This window comes from Pseudoliparis swirei, chromosome 6, assembly GCF_029220125.1.
Source record: "Pseudoliparis swirei isolate HS2019 ecotype Mariana Trench chromosome 6, NWPU_hadal_v1, whole genome shotgun sequence".
Classification (NCBI taxonomy): Eukaryota; Metazoa; Chordata; class Actinopteri; order Perciformes; family Liparidae; genus Pseudoliparis; species Pseudoliparis swirei.
In genome coordinates, this window is record NC_079393.1 from 23,965,558 (window position 1) to 23,985,098 (window position 19,541).

Below are 19,541 nucleotides of genomic sequence, written 5' to 3' on the forward strand. Positions count from 1 at the left end.
GATTGATCTACTGTTTTTATTTTGTGTGTTTTTTTCCCTCTCAAAGATGTGCAAACAAGAAGGATTGCAGAATGTAAAGTATCTGCCCAACATTTATTGTCTATTGTATAACATCAGGGGTGTTAAACTCATTTTCACCGTGGACCACATCAGCATCATCGCTCCCTCTTAAAGGGCCGGTTGTAACTGAAACATGTTTTTTTTTTTTCCATTCCATTATCAATTTCCCGCTTATCCTCATCAGGGTCGCGGGGCGCTGCCATTGTATTTTTCTACATTTTTTTATTTTATTTTATATCTTCTTTTTTATCTTACTTTATAAACTACTCCCGAACATATTGTGAAATAACTCTTGTTTATTTGAGTGTAGAAATATTGAACACAAGAACATTTCTCTAATATAAACGCAAACCCATTTCATTTCAAACCTTCAAAATAAAAGCACACGATATTTTTCTTACATTTCTTTAAGGAAAGGTGATCATGTGTCTTTCAAGCCGTTGCGGGTGGGGGCACATACAATGATGTGGCGGGCCCCATTTGGCCCGCGGGCCTTGTGTTTGAAACCTTTGGTATACATTCCTTGTATATGTGCAATCAAGTATCAACAGCTCCAAAGCAACACACTATACCAGACACACACAACTTGAGAATTCAAGTGTTGTGCTGCGAAAGGCACATATCTTAACATAAAAGAATCTTTAAATGCAAAAGCATGACTTCACTGGAACACTGACGAGCTGATTCACTGTGTTCAGTGAACTCTGGCTGTGTCGGCTCATGTTATCAAACCCCTGGAGCCTCCATTCATCACCTAGTTGTTGAGCATAATGTCTTTTATTAAAGAACCATGAATAGACCACAGTATGTTCCTGTTTTTATGACGCATAATGGGACATTTGAGTAAATAAAGTAAAAGGACTAAAGTGCTTTTGAGTTTTATTGTAGGCCTATTGGTTAACATTAAGACTCTGAATGTGTTACACTTGAATATGATACAATGCTTGCTGTATGTTCATAGAGTCCGTCAAAGTGCAATAAAACAGCAGACATCTTGTTTTATGATTTCATCAAAGCAGCTTGTGGTATTTGTTTGTCTGCTTCATGTGTCATTGCTTGAGTGGTGTGTTTCTGTTAGCTCGACAGCAGAGGGCAGAAGGAGGTTGTAGAATACATAACCACCGAGGCATCCGGCATCCTCAGATTGGAATTAACTCTTTATTTGGTTTTTGTTCTGTTCACGTCTCACATTTTTAGATAACGAGTATACAAAGTACGATACTGAGCCCCCCTTTATAATCTGTTCTCCATATCACTGCCTTTTCTCGCATGTATAATGATACACTATATGTGTAACTTTGAAAAACACATTTTTGATCGAGAGGAATCGTTGCACATTGATGTTAAACATTGAGTTGTCGTGTAATTCAGTTTTACAAAAGTAGAATGTATATTTTGAAGGCTCATACATTCTTGGTTTACTATAAGGAAAAATACAGTTGTTCTATCAAATTTCGTTCAGGGAAACATTGAGCTTGCAGAGGTTGAAGAATAATGAAGAAAAATCTGCAGAATGTAAGGTTATGGAAAATCAAGCTATAAAAAACTATTAACCACACTTCTGATGAGAGCAGAGACTCTGTCGCCTCACTGCACAAAGTGAATTATTTCCCCCCCCACCCCATCAGTTTATCTCTAAAAATGTTTAACCTGTATCCACTTGATTCATTCTAATTAGATTAGAGCAGCAGGTAATCACGATGAACAGATATTAGTATACGAATGCAGAATGTAACAGGACAAGAGTTTGTATCAGCAGCTCTAGTTTCCCTTGGTAGTCTAAGCCGTATTGACCAATCACATTCAAGCAAGCTTTCGATGAATGCAGGTAAGCGGTCCACGAGGAGAGCAAAAGAGGCGGAAACTCATTGGTCCGGATGCTAGGCTAACTTCTGGAAATGATTTAGCTTTTTTATTAGCTCCAACATTCTCGCGTTTCAATTGGCTAATCGGACTGTAAACTATGACCGGAGCACGGAACAGGAAGTCACGGCCCGGATATCAGTTGGCTTCACTGGAACCCTTAAAATATTGTCCTTGGCCCCAGTCTAGAGGCTAAGTCGCCTAAAAAGACTGAAAGCCGATGGATTCCGAGATTGAGCAGCAGGTGGTTCAGCTTGAGCTGCAGAGAAAAGAAATATATGAAAAATAAATATAAAAAAAGAGTGGCATGTTTATCAATGGGAATAAAAACAAAGGACCAAGAAGGGCGCCCTGTGGGACACCACAGGCAGAGCGACCCAAGAACGATCGCATCAGTAGTTTCAGCAAGTGCTAATTTAATGATGATCTATATGGAATTCAGAGCATTAAATATAGCAGCAAACAACTATCACTGTGCTGGAGCCGTTGAGGGGCAATAGATACGATACCTGCCTCATATAAAAGCCCCTTTAAGACACTAGAACCAAACCACGATCGCTCACACAAGCTGACCAGGTTGTTTTTGTGCCTAAGGAAACCGTGACCAGTGTGTTGTCGCCGCATAGAAAGAGGATTTTATCCGTAGCCGTTTTGAAGGCACAAACAGACAATGTTGTCGTAGCGTTATGGGCGTCGGATCTGAATCATCGTGCCATTGGAGCGCGAGGATGTGCCGCTCGGTTTGGAAAACGTGTTGGTCAATCTGATGCGAGCGTCGTTCCAGCTGAAGTGTGCTGCCTCAGCTCACACATTGTCATGATTATATGAGATCAGTGGATTTTGACAGAAAGCTGTTGAATGTTCTGTGTAAATCTCTCTCTCTCTCTCTCTCTCTCTCTGTTTTTAATATACTTTTTTTAATGGCATCCCCGTCAAGCAGTATTTCAGTTTTTAAACAGCTTTTACTTTGACATAAAATGCTGTTACTCGGAGCAACGTTGGCGCTGCTCTCCAAATAAACTGTTGCTTATTTGCCTTGGCTTTCCATCGTGAAGCGGAGGTGCTGTTCCAGCTTTGACAACTTAATCCATGTTTATTATAACACATGCCAGCAGTCTGTCTCCTCTCAAGCCGGAGAGATCTTCACGTTTTTAAACGAGCTTCAATACCAAACTGAGCTCGGTTATTAAAAGAGAAAACAATTATTTTGTCATCATTAAATAACGCAGATGTCATTTGATGGGAAACAAAGCTATCCGTATTGTACCCCCCCCCCCCCTTTTGTGCTGTTCACATATTTATTTTTTGATGGGTAAAATCAATGAAATCTACATTCAAATGGAAACAATAATTGCCATTCATCAACATCAATCTGCAAGAATCAAAACAGGACCTGAATGTGTTTCTGCTGGAGGCTGTTTGTGGTGCTCCACGGTGCTCAGGGCCTCGTGACCCTGGCCAATAGAATCCAGTAGAAACAGGCAGACAGGCTCCATCTACTGTGGCTCTCTCGGTCTCTTCCACCACGCGGCGACCGGACGTCGACAGCGTTCGGACGCCGTCTTCATGTTCGGGATTTTTTGCTGGAGTTTGTATAAAATGATGCCGCCGAGGAAAAGTCGACACGAATCATCTAGTGAAGACTTGGAAAGAGCCGACGCATCGTATCTGCAGATGGTCGGGGTATAGAACTGTCGGACTGTGTGAGTGAACCGCGAAGCTACCCGAAGGGTCGCTGTGTGACGCTCTCCTCATGACGTCCCACGTTGGCTCGTGGAATGCAGTTGTTAAGCCTCGAGTTCGACGTTTCAACCGCCGCCATCTTGGCTTTTTTGCTACCAGCAGAGGTGACCATATGTGCACTGTGGATGAGTGATGTAGAGACGCTGTTTACGGGTAGCGGCAGAGACCTTTCAATCGCAAGGTAGCCCCGCCCTAAACCACATGGTTAATGGTCTACTGACCCTAAATGGACTTTGATGTATTGAAGAATATTTGAAACTAGCTATTTAGACCGTAAACTCATGTTTACCGAGGGAATAAATCAAGTGAGACTCTTTATACAACATTAATTAGAATGTATGTTATATTATGAATTATATTATTAAAGTAATAGAGTTGGCAATACATTATATTAGGCATAAATATAAAACATGTCTATAATACATGTATATAATAGTTCCTAATTTATAAATTATATGTTGTCTAAATGTTCTTTGTTGTTGTTGTTAGCTGCTTTGCACTTTAATACTTTATTACTATTATTATTACTACAATCACTTTATATTGGCCAAGAGAGAAACGTAAAAATGACAGACTTTTTATAAATGGAATTAAATGAGAATAAAGTTGGTTAAATGTTTTAAAAAAAAGAAATAACATTTGCATGTTTGGTACTCGAACTCTTGACTGGAAGTAGAGAGGTTAAAGAAATTATAAATCAGTGATTGTAAGGCCACCCACGCCATTGGTCCAGAAGTTCTGGACATTTCCCTCTTTCCTGCGAGGATGGAGAGCCGAGGGGCGAGGGGGGAGGGGCGCCTCCGGCATCGTTAGGGGCCAATGAGTTCCCTCCGTCGCATATTACGCCCTCGAGGCCCGTAGACGTCCTCGCGGCGCCGCGAGACCTCTGGCCTTCAGAATCTGGATTTGGAACGTGGCACGGCGGTTGCTATGGTACACGTTAGTCACCGTGGCAACGTGCAACAGCGTTCTCAGAGGGGGTTGAGAGTTGGGAGTGGGATGTAAATAACGCAACACCTATTCTTATTGCCCAATCGCTGTGATGCATATTTATGGTCACATGCGAGTCATTAGGGGAGTCCACCCACCCATCCATCCTTTCATCCCTCTATCCTTTTTGGCTTGACGAAATAGTAATTACTCTGAGGCCAGCTGAAGGATGCAGCACCCGCCCGCTCTCAGCGAGATTGTAATGGGTTCATAAGCGCCGCTGATTGAATTGATCGCCACAGTTGGAGTCTGGCTGACACGTACAATGGGGTGAAATATGCAGAGCGGCAACATTAATCAGCTCACACCAACCGGTCACAGGCTCTCAGTTTATTTCAGGTGCAGTTCAAAACATATACAGGTACAAGTCATATGCGAGGAAGGAAAGCAAAGAAAGAGACGCCCCCCCCTGTTGGGTTGGACAGATGTGATGTGCTGTTGCTTCGCAGTCATTTCCACATCAGCTTAACATTTGCTTTTTTTCTCCCCGTTCTTTTTTTTCTGCAGTTAGCACATATATTATCTCTACACAATAATAAAGAGACGTATGAATGTATTCAGAAGCTACAGTTTAGTGGTGAATGTTTCACGGTACTTACCTTTACAAGAATGTCCACAGAAGTAGAAGAAGAGGCTCATTTGAAAGTTAAAGGGTCAAGAATAAAGGGACAGTAAAAAAAAATCATTTTTCATTCTCTTTTTTTCTCATTAAGAATTTCATGATATATCACCATTTATTTATTTTTTGCTGGCATTTATTCTGGTATTGCCTCTAACGGTATTTAAGTTCAGCCCACAGGGGAGATCCAGTGGAGCTGATTATAGTTTATTATTATTATTATCGCCATAAGGACGCACACTAACCACGAAGAGGAGCCGGGAGGAAGAGTGGGCGTGACCCGCTGAGGGAGACTGGGACTTGTTGTCGAGAACCTGAACGCACAACAACAAAATCACTAGTCTTCCACGGCGCGCCGCACAAGTCAAGAGTACTGAGCGATTAAATAAAAATAACAAATCAATCTGCTCGTTACTGCAGGAAGTCACGTCGGGGCTGAATCTGCCTGTGGAAAAGATAACGCATTAAAATTAATAAATGTTATTTATTTTATTTAAATTCTTGTGTCTTCTTCAAACACAGTTAATAAACAACAACAAAATGCACATGTAGTCATCCACATAGAACTGAGGAACCTGTTGCGTGTTGTGGTCATTATCGTAGGAGAGGAGGAGAGGAGAGGAGGAGAGGAGTGGAGGAGAGGAGAGGAGAGGAGAGGAGAGGAGGAGCGGAGGAGAGGAGAGGAGAGGAGAGTGGAGGAGAGGAGAGAGAGGAGAGGAGAGGAGGAGAGGAGAGTGGAGGAGAGGAGAGCGGAGGAGAGGAGAGGAGAGGAGAGGAGAGGAGGAGGAGAGGAGAGTGGAGGAGAGGAGTGGAGGAGAGGAGAGGAGAGCGGAGGAGAGGAGAGGAGAGCGGAGGAGAGAGGAGGAGGGAGAGGAGAGGAGAGAGGAGGAGAGAGGAGAGGAGGAGAGGGAGGAGGAGAGAGGAGAGGAGGAGAGGAGGAGGGAGGAGAGGAGAGGAGGAGGGAGGAGAGGAGAGGAGAGGAGGGAGGAGAGGAGAGGAGGAGGGAGGAGAGGAGGAGGAGGAGGAGAGAGGGGAGGAGAGGAGGAGGAGAGGAGGAGAGAGGAGAGGAGAGAGGAGGAGGAGAGAGGAGGGGAGGAGAGGAGAGCAGGGGAGAGAGGAGTGGAGAGGAGAGCAGGGGAGAGAGGAGTGGAGAGGAGAGCGGAGGAGAGTGGAGGAGAGGAGAGTGGAGGAGAGGAGGAGAGGAGAGGAGGGGAGGGGAGAGGAGAGAGGAGGAGAGGAGGGGGGGGAGGGGAGAAGAGGAGAGGAGGAGGAGGAGCAGGCGGAGGAGGAGGGAGGAGGAGGAGAGGAGAGGAGATAGGAGAGGAGAGGGAGGAGGGAGGAGGGAGGAGAGGAGAGGAGAGGGAGGAGTGGAGGAGAGGAGAGAGGAGGAGAGGAGAGGGGAGGAGAGAGGAGAGGAGGAGGAGAGGAGGAGGAGAGCGGAGGAGAGGAGAGGAGAGGAGAGGAGGAGAGGAGAGAGAGAGGAGGAGGGGGAGTGGAGTAGAGGAGAGGAGGAGGAGAGGAGGAGGAGAGGAGGAGGAGAGGAGAGAGGAGAGGAGGAGAGGAGAGGAGAGAGGAGAGGGAGGAGAGGAGGAGGAGAGGAGGAGGAGAGGAGAGGAGGAGAGGAGAGAGGAGGAGGGGGAGTGGAGTAGAGTAGAGGAGAGGAGGAGGAGAGGAGGAGGAGAGGAGAGGAGGAGAGGAGGAGAGAGGAGGAGAGGAGAGGAGGAGAGGAGAGGAGGAGAGGAGGAGAGGAGGAGGAGGAGAGGAGAGGAGAGGAGGAGGAGAGAGGAGAGGAGGAGGAGAGAGGAGAGGAGGGGAGGCGAGAGAGGAGGAGAGGAGAGGAGGAGGAGAGGAGAGGAGAGAGAGGGAGGAGAGGAGGAGGAGGAGGAGAGGAGAGGAGAGGAGGAGGAGAGGGGGACAGGAGGAGAGGAGAGGAGGAGAGGAGGAGGGAGGAGAGGAGGAGGAGAGAGGAGGAGAGGAGAGGAGAGGAGGAGGGGAGGAGAGGAGAGGAGGAGATGAGAGGAGAGGAGGAGGAGAGGAGGAGGAGAGGAGAGGAGAGGGGAGGAGAGGAGAGCGGAGGAGAGGAGAGGGGAGGAGAGCGGAGGAGAGGAGAGGAGGAGGAGAGGAGGAGAGGAGGAGAGGAGAGGAGAGCGGAGGAGGAGAGGAGAGGAGAGGAGAGGAGAGGAGAGGAGAGGAGAGGAGAGGAGATGAGATGAGGGGAGGAGAGAGCAGAACGTGTTGCGTGTCGTGGTCATTATGCATCAAGGTTCACACACGTGACGACGCCAACTCAAACCACATCACGCAGGCGATGGCTCCACGCCGTCTCATGAACCGAGCCCTGACGCGTTCACGAGTCACATGACCACGGTGGACATGGTGGCCGCCGAGGCTCTTCGGTTTGTTATGTGCAAACAGGAAACAGCGTGGAGCAGCGATGACGCCACCGGTCTCACCGCGGCGTCCTCGATGTGGACGCAGCTCTGCTGTAAGCTAGGCTGGAGCGTGGGGAGGAGGGACACACACACACACACACAAACACACACACACACACACACACACACACACACACACACACACACACACACACACAGGGCTGAGCACAATTGTGACAGAGCGGCGGCTTTAATAACAGAAGAGTAAAAGGACACGGGCGTAATCTCCTTGTATTGCTTCTCTAAAGCACTGGCAATAAAGAGGGATCTCTGCAGGATAAGGGAGAGGAGAGGAGGGGAGATGAGGGGAGAGGAGAGGAGAGGAGGGGAGAGGAGAGGAGATGAGGGAGAGGAGGGGAGATGAGGGGAGATGAGGGGAGAGGAGAGGAGGGAGCAGGGAGGGAGATGAGGGAGCAGGGAGGGAGATGAGGGAGCAGGGAGGGAGGTGAGGGAGCAGGAGAGAGGAGGGGAGAGGAGGGGAGAGGAGAGGAGAGAGGAGAGGAGAGGAGGGGAGAGGAGAGGTGAGGAGAGCGGAGGAGAGGAGAGGTGAGGAGAGGAGGGGAGAGGAGGGGAGACGAGAGATGGGGAAGGTAGAGCTGAGAAGGTGAGAGGACAGGAGAGGGAAGAGTGAAGGAGAGGAGAGGAGAGGAGGGGAGAGAAGAGCCAGGAGAGGAGAGGAGAGGAGGGGAGAGAAAAGGAGAGGAGAAGAGAGGAGAGGAGAGCCAAGAAAAAAGAAAAATCGCTGAAATTAAAGTGTAAGAAAGGGAAGGAAAGAAACAGGAAAAGAAGAAAACAAAGGCAGGAGGGAGGGAATAAGAGAAGAGTACATAGAAAGGGGAAAGAATGGAGTGAGGAAAGCGGAAGACGGGAGAGAAAAGAAAAGTGTTAATAAAAAGGAAACAGGACACTGGGAGGAGAAGAAGGAGAAAAGAAAGGCGAAGGAGAAGAAAGGGCAAAGACAGGAGGGCAGAGAGCAGCGGTGCTGAGTTCAGGCTCACGTCGTTCTGTCGTTCACGTCAGCGTCACGACGCTCTGAATGACAAACGCCTGTCAGCGAGTCGTGACGCCTCCATCCTATTTCCTGTTAATATCGCCGGCCTCCGCCTCCATGACCCCTCCGCCCGTTCTTCTACTTCTCTTCATCTTTAATGGCGGGTAAGCGGCGCCACCCGCTGACCGGCGAGGCCCTCCCCCCTCGCGACCGTCCTGGGGGAGACAAAAAGAGGGACGGCAAAACAAACGTTCACGGCAATCGCTCGCTCGAGGACGTGGACTTCTCCCACGGCCGCTCGCCACGCTTCTCCGTCGTCTGGTCGGTCCGCTCCGAGCCGCCACTGGGTCCCTGTTATTTAACTAGAGGTGGACGAGATGGCGAGAGGCTTTTTTCCCCGAGCCGAGGGTCTGTCCGCGTCGGGCGCCTGAGCCGAGGAGCCGCAGGGAGCAATAAAGGTACACACTTTGAGCGGCTTGGTGTGCTCGTTTCCTTTTTTTCTGTCAGTCAGGTCAGGTCAACCTCCTAACCTACAGTCCCCCCCCACACACACACACACACACACACACACACACACATAGCTTGCTGATCTCAACAAAGGTCTGTGACACTGTGACATTTGGAGGGAGATGAAATGACCGGCAGGGTTGTGGAGTGTGCCGCTTCATGTTTTATTGCTTACAAGAGCTCTTAAGACCTGAAAACACACACACACACACACACACACACACACACACACACACACACACACACACACACACACACACACACACACACACACACACACACACACACACACACACACACACACACACACACACACACACACACAGGACCTCAATACCTCTCTATCCCTGCTCTCGGGGTGCTCTGGGAGGCTTTCAGGTCCTCGATGGCGTCGAGGCGCTACAGGACCCAATCAGCTCTCAGCCTGCAGCCCATTGAGGAGCTGGACCCGTGGCTGTCGAGCGTTTACAATGTGTAATACAAAAAAAATCTTATTTTGCCACTGCTGGAAGAAAAAGTCATGTCTAAAAAAAAATACAACACTTTTCTTCTCCCTGGGAATTAAGTAACACTTTCTTATTTTCGACGTGGATGATTGATGTGTGAAATCACAGGACATGGGAAATGGATTTCTCTGGTGTACATGTTAAAAATATAATGCGAAGGATTGTGGGAGGTTTAACTATAAGAAAAGATAAATAAAAATGTATTGAAACAAATGTAATAATGTTTCACTAATAAGCGTGCGATTATTATAAAATTCTAGGCAAGAACTATTCTGTTTTCTCCACAAAATACAATATATAAAATAACCCTTCAAACCCCCCCCCCAAAACAACCTTTACAGACCCAGAATCCTTTTGGCACAGTCCCGAACTTAAGCTGTCGCAAACTTAGACCCACATCATCATCATCCTCATCATCTTCATCACCCCCCCCCCCCACACCTCTCCTCACAAAGCTCTCGTCACCAGCCGCTGTCAGAGCCGACAAAGCCCCGGAGTGACAGCTGCGTTCGCCGCCGACAAGTTTAAGTTACAGCCGCCATTGATTCTCTGTGGGGGCGCCGCCCGCCTGGGTTAGCACACACATTGGCGCCATTGTCCGGGGTCACGGCGCCGAGCGGGAGAGTGACAGCGTACAGGCGGCCACGGGATTATTAGCCCTCTCTCTCTCTCTCTCTCTCTCCCTCTCTCTGTGGAGAAGTGCGCCCTTCTCGGTACTCATTAGCGTCCAGCGCGAGCCGCCGCGTTAGCGGTGTTAGCCGAGAGGAACATTGGAGATCGGCGCACGAGGACATGCCGCCGCCGCCGCCGCCGCTTTAAAAAACACGCGCGCACGCACAGAATGACACATTAGGAATTAGCTCCACGTCCGGCCGTGCCTCTTAATTCCCACATGGAAAAAAAGAAGAAGAAAAAACCCAGCATATTCATAAATGATGGGCTCCCCGCCGCTCACGTAACTTCCTGGCCCCGCTCATCAACGTGTCCCTCGTCTTTCTGGAGGACTCAGAAAGCGCTCGGAGGGCGAGAGTTTGGGACTATTATTCTCCCATCCCTGGTCCAACAATTACGGGCAGCCGGCTGAATACTTCTATGTCATTAGAGATAAATTGTGCTCTTCACTCTGAGATGAAGGTCCTTTCACTCCGAGCCAGAGACAGACGGAACGGGGGGAAGACGGACTAATGTTCAATTAGGTTGTCAAGGCCGGTTAGGGAAATGTAATTCTTAGACAGGCAGTGATGGGGGTGCTTCTCTTCTTCCTCTAAAAAAATAAAATAAAATCATATTCCAACATGAATCATTTTCCTTGCGCTTGTATACACGGAGAGAAAATCGAATCGTTAACCGCTCGTGTGAAGATGACGATTTCAAACATGCAGGCCGCAAATGACCGACGTGCGGAAAAAATAAAATGAAGGAGGAGGTGGAGGAGGAGAAGAAGAAGAAGAAGAAGTAGAAGAAGATGAAGAAGAAGAATCATTTATTTTTATTTATTTATTTTTTATTTAGAGTAGAAGAAGAAGAAGAAGAATCATTTATTTTTATTTATTTATTTTTTATTTAGAGAAGAAGAAGAAGAACTGGCCTTGACGCTCCTTCCCCCCGTGACCTCTGACCTGACCGCTGCCGCCGGCTTTGGGGACTCGTATAAAACTCAAATGCCACGAGGGCAGAGACACGTGAGCGGTGAGCTTCTTTAGAATGAAAAGTGCATTAAAAATAAAATGCATTATTACTATTATTATAATTATAATTATAATTATAATTATTATCATCATCCTCTCCTCTATGTCCTTTCACCTCCCACTTTCTCCCTTTTCCTTTTGGTCTTTCCACTCCACTTCTCCCTCTTGACTCCTTTCCTTCCCTACCCTTTTATTTTCCTTCCAGTCTATCCCCCCCCCTCCTCCCCTCCCTCCTCGCTCTCTTCATTCGCGGTTCCGGTCCTCCCACCTCGCGCTCCCACCTGTGCCGATCGATTTTGTGTTAGTGAATTTGAAACCACGGGGAGCTCTGGGTGGTGGAGGTGTGTGTGTGTGTGTGTGTGTGTGTGGGGAGGTGGTGGTGGTGTTGGAGGTGTGTGTGTGTGTGTGTGAGTGAGGGGTGGTGGTGTTGGAGGTGTGTGTTTGTGTGTGTGTGTGAGTGAGGGGTGGTGGTGGTGGAGGTGTGTGTTTGTGTGTGTGAGGGGTGGTGGTGGTGGAGGTGTGTGTGTGTGTGTGTGTGTGTGTGTGGGGAGGTGGTGGTGGTGTTGGAGGTGTGTGTTTGTGTGTGTGTGTGAGTGAGGGGTGGTGGTGTTGGAGGTGTGTGTTTGTGTGTGTGTGTGAGTGAGGGGTGGTGGTGGTGGAGGTGTGTGTTGTGTGTGTGTGTGTGAGGGTGGTGGAGGTGTGTGTGTGTGTGTGTGTGTGAGGGTGGTGGAGGTGTGTGTGTGTGTGTGTGAGGGGTGGTGGTGGAGGTGTGTGTTTGTGTGTGTGAGGGGTGGTGGAGGTGTGTGTGTGTGTGTGAGGGTGGTGGAGGTGTGTGTGTGTGTGAGGGGTGGTGGTGGTGGAGGTGTGTGTTTGTGTGTGTGTGTGTGTGGTGGAGGTGTGTGTGTGTGTGAGGGGTTGTGGTGGTGGAGGTGTGTGTGTGTGTGTGTGAGGGGTGGTGGTGGTGGAGGTGTTTGTGTGTGTGAGGGGTGGTGGTGGTGGAGGTGGAGGTGTGTGTTTGTGTGTGTGTGTGTGTGTGTGTGTGTGTGTGTGTGTGTGTGTGTGAGGGGTGGTGGTGGTGGAGGTGGAGGTGTTGTGTGTGTGTGTGTGTGTGTGAGGGCGATGGGGGTTAATGACCACTGAGCAGAAGTGAGCAGAGCCGGACGTGGCTACTTCCTGCACACCGCGGCGGTCATTTCATCACCTGGTGTAATTTGTCTAACAACCAGCCACCTCCACACCCAGTAATCTTCTCCACCTCCTCCATCTCTTCTTCGATTTTTCTTCTTTTCTTCTCATTTTCCTCTCATTTTCTCTCGACCTCCAGGGACTCTGTAAATACCACGCAGGGCTGCCGACGGAGAGATGACGGAGAGATGACGGCCCGTCACGGGTCGCCGTCGGCCGATCGTTAGCAGCGCCCCGCGGTTGACTTCAATTAGCCGGCGGTGAGGTGGGCACCGCGGCGAAGCAACGGCGGCCCTTAATTAGACGGGGGAGGGAGGGTAATCTAACTTTTAAGTTTCCTTTTTTGGAGCCCTCAGGGCGGGATGTCGTCCCTGAACCCTTCGGATAGCGAGATGACGATCGTTAACGACGAGAGCCGCGCCGACGGAGGAGACCGCGTGGCGCTCGTGTTCTGGGAGTTCTGGGAGTTCTGGGAGAAGCGCCCAATCCGTCCCGGAACGATCAGATTTTGCTACTGTTGTGCGAACCGAGTCGGTGAAAATGTCACCGAGCATACGGTGGCAGTTGATGATGATGATTATTAGGAGGAGGAGGAGGAGGAGGAGGAGGAGGAGGGTGAATCTGTGGGATAGGCAAAATGGCACGGTGGGTAAATTGTCGACGAGAAATCGAGGGCGAGACCGGAAAAAAACAACATAATAATAAATAAAAACAAGGAGAGAGAGAACGCCAAACAGACGACTCATCTCTCTCTGGGATGATCAACAGCGGTGAATGATTGTCTGTAATGTAGGTAGGTGTGTGTGTGTGTGTGAGTGTGTGCATGTATAGGGTTGGGGGGGGGGGCAATTATGTAACTCCCCCTTCTCTCTCTCCATCTCGACCCCCTACGGTGGCCCTGATGGGACACAACCTTTCATTTGCTCATTGTGGTAATTGGTGTATGTGAGGGGGAGGTACATGTGTTCGGCCCCCCCTCTGCGTCTGTCAGAGAATTAGAAAATGGAATTCTCTGAAGAGCGCCGTGCGGCTGCCGCCCTCATCCAAGATGACACATTTTCATTATTCGCCGCGGCGACAGCACAGATTTTTCCGTCCTGCGGCCACCGGCGTACATTATGATTTGCAATTCTGGAGATAATTTCTATTATGATTCATTTTCGCAAAAGTACATTTAAACAAATTGATGTTAAATTAAAAGCTTCAGCAATTAAGTCTGTCTGTGTGTGTGTGTGTGTGTGTGTGTTGCTACAGGTCCTTCTCAGCTGGGATGAAAATAATAAACGATAACATCTCTTAACAGCGGTCAAATAGTTTTTGATAAATTAATTAGCCTTATGGAACGAGTGAAAAATGAAATACATGTTTTCCTGAAGTGTATTCATGCCACAGCACGATTTCCTTATTCAAATATTCTTATTTTTAAAGCTGCATTTACATTTTTCTATTGCAAAATGTAGGATGCAACACATGCGGTGGTGCACCTGTTGAACGTGGCTCCATACGGAGTCAAAATATTGTTTTATTAACCGCAAACTTGGCTCTTGCGGATGAGCGCGTCGCCACGGAAACATTGAAGTTGGAGTCTTGATCTGAAGCCGTCTCAGGCTGATTCCCCATCACTGACATAACAGAAAACACATTCAGGTTTGGGGAAATCTAAGAGGCAGTCGTCATGTTTCCCACGCGCACTTTCACAGACGAGTCTCGTCGATACTGTAATAAATGGAAGAGTCTTAGTAAACATCACCTGCACGCTGTTGGTTCTCTCCAGAGACACAAGGACACATGCTCCTTTCTTTCTTTCATTCTCTTACTGACAATAAGGTCATAATTATGAGAAGTAGGCCTATGTCTTTTTTACTTACACGGGTTTTGCTACAAATCCATCTCAGAGCCCTCTAAACTAATCAGGGGGTTACAAATAAATGCATCAGTGGAACAATATCACACACCCATAAATAAATATGCAACCCCTTTGGCCGCCTGTGGAAGAGGGGAAGGAGAGTGTGTGATCCTCTGGTCGCGGTCGGAGAGTCGCTGAAGGGGGGAGGACGGAGCAAACAGCCAGACATCTGCAGAAAGGTAGTGTGTGGGGGGGGGGAGGGGCAGCCCTCGAGAGGCGAAGGTTATTGGGTTAGGGGGAAAGAGCAGAGGAGGAGGTGGAGGTGAGGGGGGACGAGGGGTAGGGTGAAAGGAAAGGTGCCATGTTGAGATTGAAGCTGAAATGAGCGAGATAGGGTGAAAGGAATGCGGCGCACAAGGAAGGGAGGAAGGAATGAAAAGAGAAGTAAAACTAGATGGCCTTTCCTTCCTTTATGCAACGCCGGAGGAGTCCGATCCGGCGTGAACGCAAACCGGGAGTTCCCGAGAAAATGAACTCCCGCTCAGCGATCTGAGGGGGGGGGGGCAACGCTCCACGTGGCAATGCGGAGCGGGGAGGATGCTTTAAAACCCAACAAGCTGTTGACATTAATTATCCCGCAAATATTGTCGGCGGGAGCGAATGTGCGAAGCAAACAGGGGGGGGGGGGGGACATCCAGGAGGACGTCAGGTGTGTGCTCTGTTCCTCCGTCAGAGCTGAGGGACATCTTGTGTGTTTTATTGGCAGAGCTTATGTCTGACCTTAGATACAGCGGGTGAGGATTGGGTGTGTGTGTGTGTGGGGGGGGGGGGTAGTTTTATGGAAGCTGTAAGGAGCTGGTAGGTGCAGCCGGAAGCTTATTATCATGGTTTTGGAGACCGATTGAACATCATTCCCTACATTTGGATTTTTAAACTTCTTGACGAGAAGGGTTAATGGCCTGAATCTCCAGAGTCTCACTAATAACTATTTAAATGTACGTCTCAGTCAAGAAGTGAGTAAATTACATTAACTGTCAGTTTTGGATATATTACAGGAAACTGCTCAAATTAGAAGACTTTTGAAGAGATCGGCTGACGAACGTATAAATAAAAAGACGATGTGATGTCATCATTCCTGCCCACCAATCAGGATCGAGTATAGTTGGTGATAGTTATGGGGTTATATGATTCTGTATCAATTATCAAATCTGATCAAATCACACTTAATTCTGATGAAGGAGTTTTTGAGTAAATAACTCTGAAGGGCGGTTCTGTAGCACATTTAGCAAAGTGTGTTCAAGGGGTACTTAAAGGAGTTCTGTAGAGACACGGGAGAGATGAGGTCTGATGAAATCTGCTGTTGAGCTGCATTCAGGGAATCGTAAGACGTGATTTTTTTGAAGCTTTTGAAGCTTTTAGGGACGAACAGTCTGGATACTGATTTTTTGTTTACTGCTACTGAAGTGCTCCTTTGAAAAAACGTTGAACTTCAAACCGAAACGCAGCTCCGGGTCCCGGAGAAGCAACTCGATGAAGTGCCGTCCCACAAAAGGAAGCCCCCCCCCCCCCCCGTTGTCTTTATAAAGAACATCCTTTTTCAGAAGCATTAAATAAAAGTCTCCCACAAGGACAACACACACACACACACACACTGGGAAGTGCTGGTTTCCACCGGCGGCCACAAACACCTGTGCGTTGTGTGCAACAAAGGTTCCTAGCAACAGTCGTGGAGGAGTGACATCGTCAGGATGCACACCTGTTTGATCTGCTGGGACCCTCTGTGATAAGTGGCCCCAGTAACCATGGCGACCAGGATATGGGATGGATCCATGCGGTGCTATTGAATGGCCTTGGATTATAAACACACACACAGACACACAAGGACACACACATTTAGGAAACACATCATGCTTGAAGAACAGGAAACGCACCGCGAGACAAACAAAGAACACCGAATCAAAGAATCACACCGACCAGTTGAAGTCGTGCAGGTAACGGGGCGGCAGGTGATCACCTGCGCTTTCACACCTGCACGCAGCGTCGTCGCCGACTTCACGCGTGGAGGAACGTGCAGAAAAGGTCTCACGGCAGAGATATAAAGATATGTCGATAAATATGTCTAAAAATAGAGGCCGAGTGCAAACCGGGAAGAAACCCCAAAATAACAAGGAGGCGGCAGATGGCCGACTCGCGGCGTGCAGGTGGACGAGGAGGCGCTTCGCCTCCCGGTAAAGGACCTCGACGTCGACCTGAGAGAGAAACGTGTGAATCGTGAACTGCGCCGGCAGCCATTCACACACACACACACAAAGAAAAGGAAAGAAAATAAATTGGCGAGCGGATCATAATTATCCGCTGGTTGCAGCGGTTTGGTGCCGGATGGCAACGCAGTCGAACGAGAACAATGCCGCGTGGCGCTGAAAGTAAGAAGTGACCAATTAAGACGTGTGAAACAGCCAGCGCCGATCTGCACGCGGTCACAGCGTATCGGGGAATATGTCGCGCCTCGCCGCAGGTCGACCCGCGTCGCTCCAGAGATGCGTCCGGATGGATTGACACAGTCGTATCGGCGTAATTAGCACATAAAATGCTTCCTCTGCATCGTTAATCGGCAGATCTTTAATTACAGCCCCTCCCCCTCGCCTTGTTATCTTGAAAATACCTGCTACAACTCTTTCATGTCTGCTTTTCCTCCAGACTAATACTAGTTGAGAGATTAGAAATAATTTGACCAGATAAATCAATAAACAGCTTATTTTTGTTTGTTTGTGTGTTTTCGATGGAGGAGTTTGGTGACAGGGGGCCTTCATGCTCCCCGCGCTGCACTTACAGTAAACGCTGCCGGTAGTTTGCGCCGTAGCAACGCCGAGACGCACTCACGCGCAAAGCAGATCTTGTCGCTGACCTTCTAGTTTTTACAGCATGAACCTTTATTTGCATGAATCCGTATTTCCCTTTATGCCGACAGTCCTTTGTCGGCGCCGTTGAAATAAACCCTTTCTTATCATTGTGCGGCGGGGCGAGCCTGACAGCTCCGATGCCGTCAGAGGACAGACAGGCAGACAGACAGGCAGACACATTCATCCTTTATTCTATGAGCCGATAGTGATTCACAACCTGCGTGTCGCGAGGGCTGATCGGCTAAACACACTTTTTCTGCTCCATTTTTGTACAACTTGCCTTTCATAAAAGAAATTTAAAAAGAGAAATCTCAGTTCAGGGGAGAGAGAAGGAAAAAAAGCAAAGAGCGAGAGAAAGAAAATAGCAAAGGTTTCGTTGCTCCCCAGTTTTTTAAAGAAGTGTGTCCTTGCTGGGTTCTCTCCAACGACTCGCAGGTTCTTCTACCATCTGCCATTCAGGGGTGCGTTTAATTCATTCACCTTTCAGATGAGTTTGTTGAATGCATCTCCAGCCAGATTGTTGCTAAGAAAAGATTGAAAGACTGAAACAGGGGTCACGTGTTAACTTGTAAAATAAAATAAATATCTTATATAATTAGGTTATTGTTGGTGAAACTAAATTCCTGGCACACTAATGTGACCCGTGGCCTCTCCATGAAAGCTTCTGCACTCATGTGTCAGAACACCTCCACGGTTGAGGTTAGCTTTTGCATTTAGCTTTTCAGCATTGGTAGGAAAGGCTCACGGAAATCACACAGCAGTATTTATAAAAGAAATGTTATCAGTGACTGACAGTCGAAGGCTAATAGGAGACAAACCTGCGCGCTAGCTCCCAACAGGGTTTCGTTAGCGCCGACCTTGACTCACACAACGGGGCCCGGTTTCTTTGCACATATATTTAATCGAGAGCCGAGTACTAACGTAAATATTACACAGCAAAAATAAAAACACTGCGCATAAAAACACTGGAGCTCGACACGGTGGACCAGAGGGAACTCAAATTCCCCTTTGCTAAAAAAGAACCGTAATAAAAATGTTTTTTAAAGCTGACTGTTAACCTCAGACAGAAGCTGCTCAGCATCTTCATCGACTGTCATGACATTTGCGAGTACGTTTATTTCGGATTTTCTATAAGCCGTAGTTGACTAGCTGAGTGCTAATTTAGGCTAGAGCTGCATGTCCCCCCGTGGCGAACGGTCAGCCGGTTGTTGGTGACAACAGAAGAGACAATATCAGGAAAGCTAACGTCGTTTAAAAAAAAGTCCGCTCCCTCTTTACTGCTTTAACCAGCGCTACCTTTAACCAGCGCTACGTTTAACCAGCGCTACGTATAACTACTGCTACGTTTAACCAGCGCTACATTTAACCAGCGCTACGTATAACTACCGCTACGTATAACCAGCGCTACGTTTAACCTGTGATATTGGGCTGTACAAAACATACCGCTTGGTCAATGTTTCCACTTCCTTGTTAAAACTGATCTGACACCAAAATCAAAGTAAAAACGGATCCAGGAACACCAACACGCCCGACGCTCCGGGACTCTCCTTTACACTCTCCCATCCTCGAGTGAACACCCCCACCACCTCCACCCCGCCTCACCTCCCCTCTCCATCCCTTCCCCCTCTCCTCCTCACTGCCTCCAGTGAATGAAAGGGGCCACTTTAAACAATGGGTTCAGCCGGCTCCCTAAGTAGATGAGGGGAAGAGGGGGAACCGACAGAGGAAGTTGGAGAGGAAAAGCAGGGATACCGGAGGGCGGGAGGAATGGGGGAGGGCGGGAGGGAAGAAGGTGGGAAGAGTGGAGGAGGGGGAAGCGAGGAACAGGTGTAGAAAGAAACTGTGGCGTGAGATGAACAGATTAGTACGGCGAGCCAATGTGATCTTCTAAAGGTTGACATTTTGTTCACTCGGGTAGATTTTGCATTTAGGCTTCAACTTCCCTATTTCCTGACATTCACGTTTATTTATATCATCTGTTTCCCCAGCATTGTCATTTTTTAAATACACACCCACATTTCATTTCATTCTGCCTTCTCGTTAGCGTTGAAATTTATTTAGCAAATGTCACACTGACAAAGCCCCTCGACTTGAAATGTTTTAATTATACTTCTTCCTTTCTTACATACACATATTTAAATCTTTCTGTCTTTTGTGTTGTTATCACTTCATGTTTTTTTATTTTTAATTAAGACTAATAACATTGTGAAG

At 48.0% G+C, this 19,541-nt stretch overlaps 1 protein-coding gene across 1 annotated transcript; it reads left to right on the forward strand.

Moving 5' to 3' along the window:
• Positions 1 to 1,878: 1,878 nt before the first annotated feature.
• LOC130195043 (trichohyalin-like) lies at positions 1,879 to 7,473 on the forward strand (the record flags this gene model as incomplete). Its single annotated transcript, XM_056416291.1, is given in 6 exon segments — positions 1,879 to 1,888; positions 5,879 to 6,018; positions 6,020 to 6,394; positions 6,496 to 6,772; positions 6,804 to 6,915; positions 6,951 to 7,473. Coding segments are annotated over 6 exon segments (1,437 nt in total), but the record flags the coding sequence as incomplete, so codon positions are not given.
• Between the last annotated feature and the right edge of the window lie 12,068 nt (positions 7,474 to 19,541).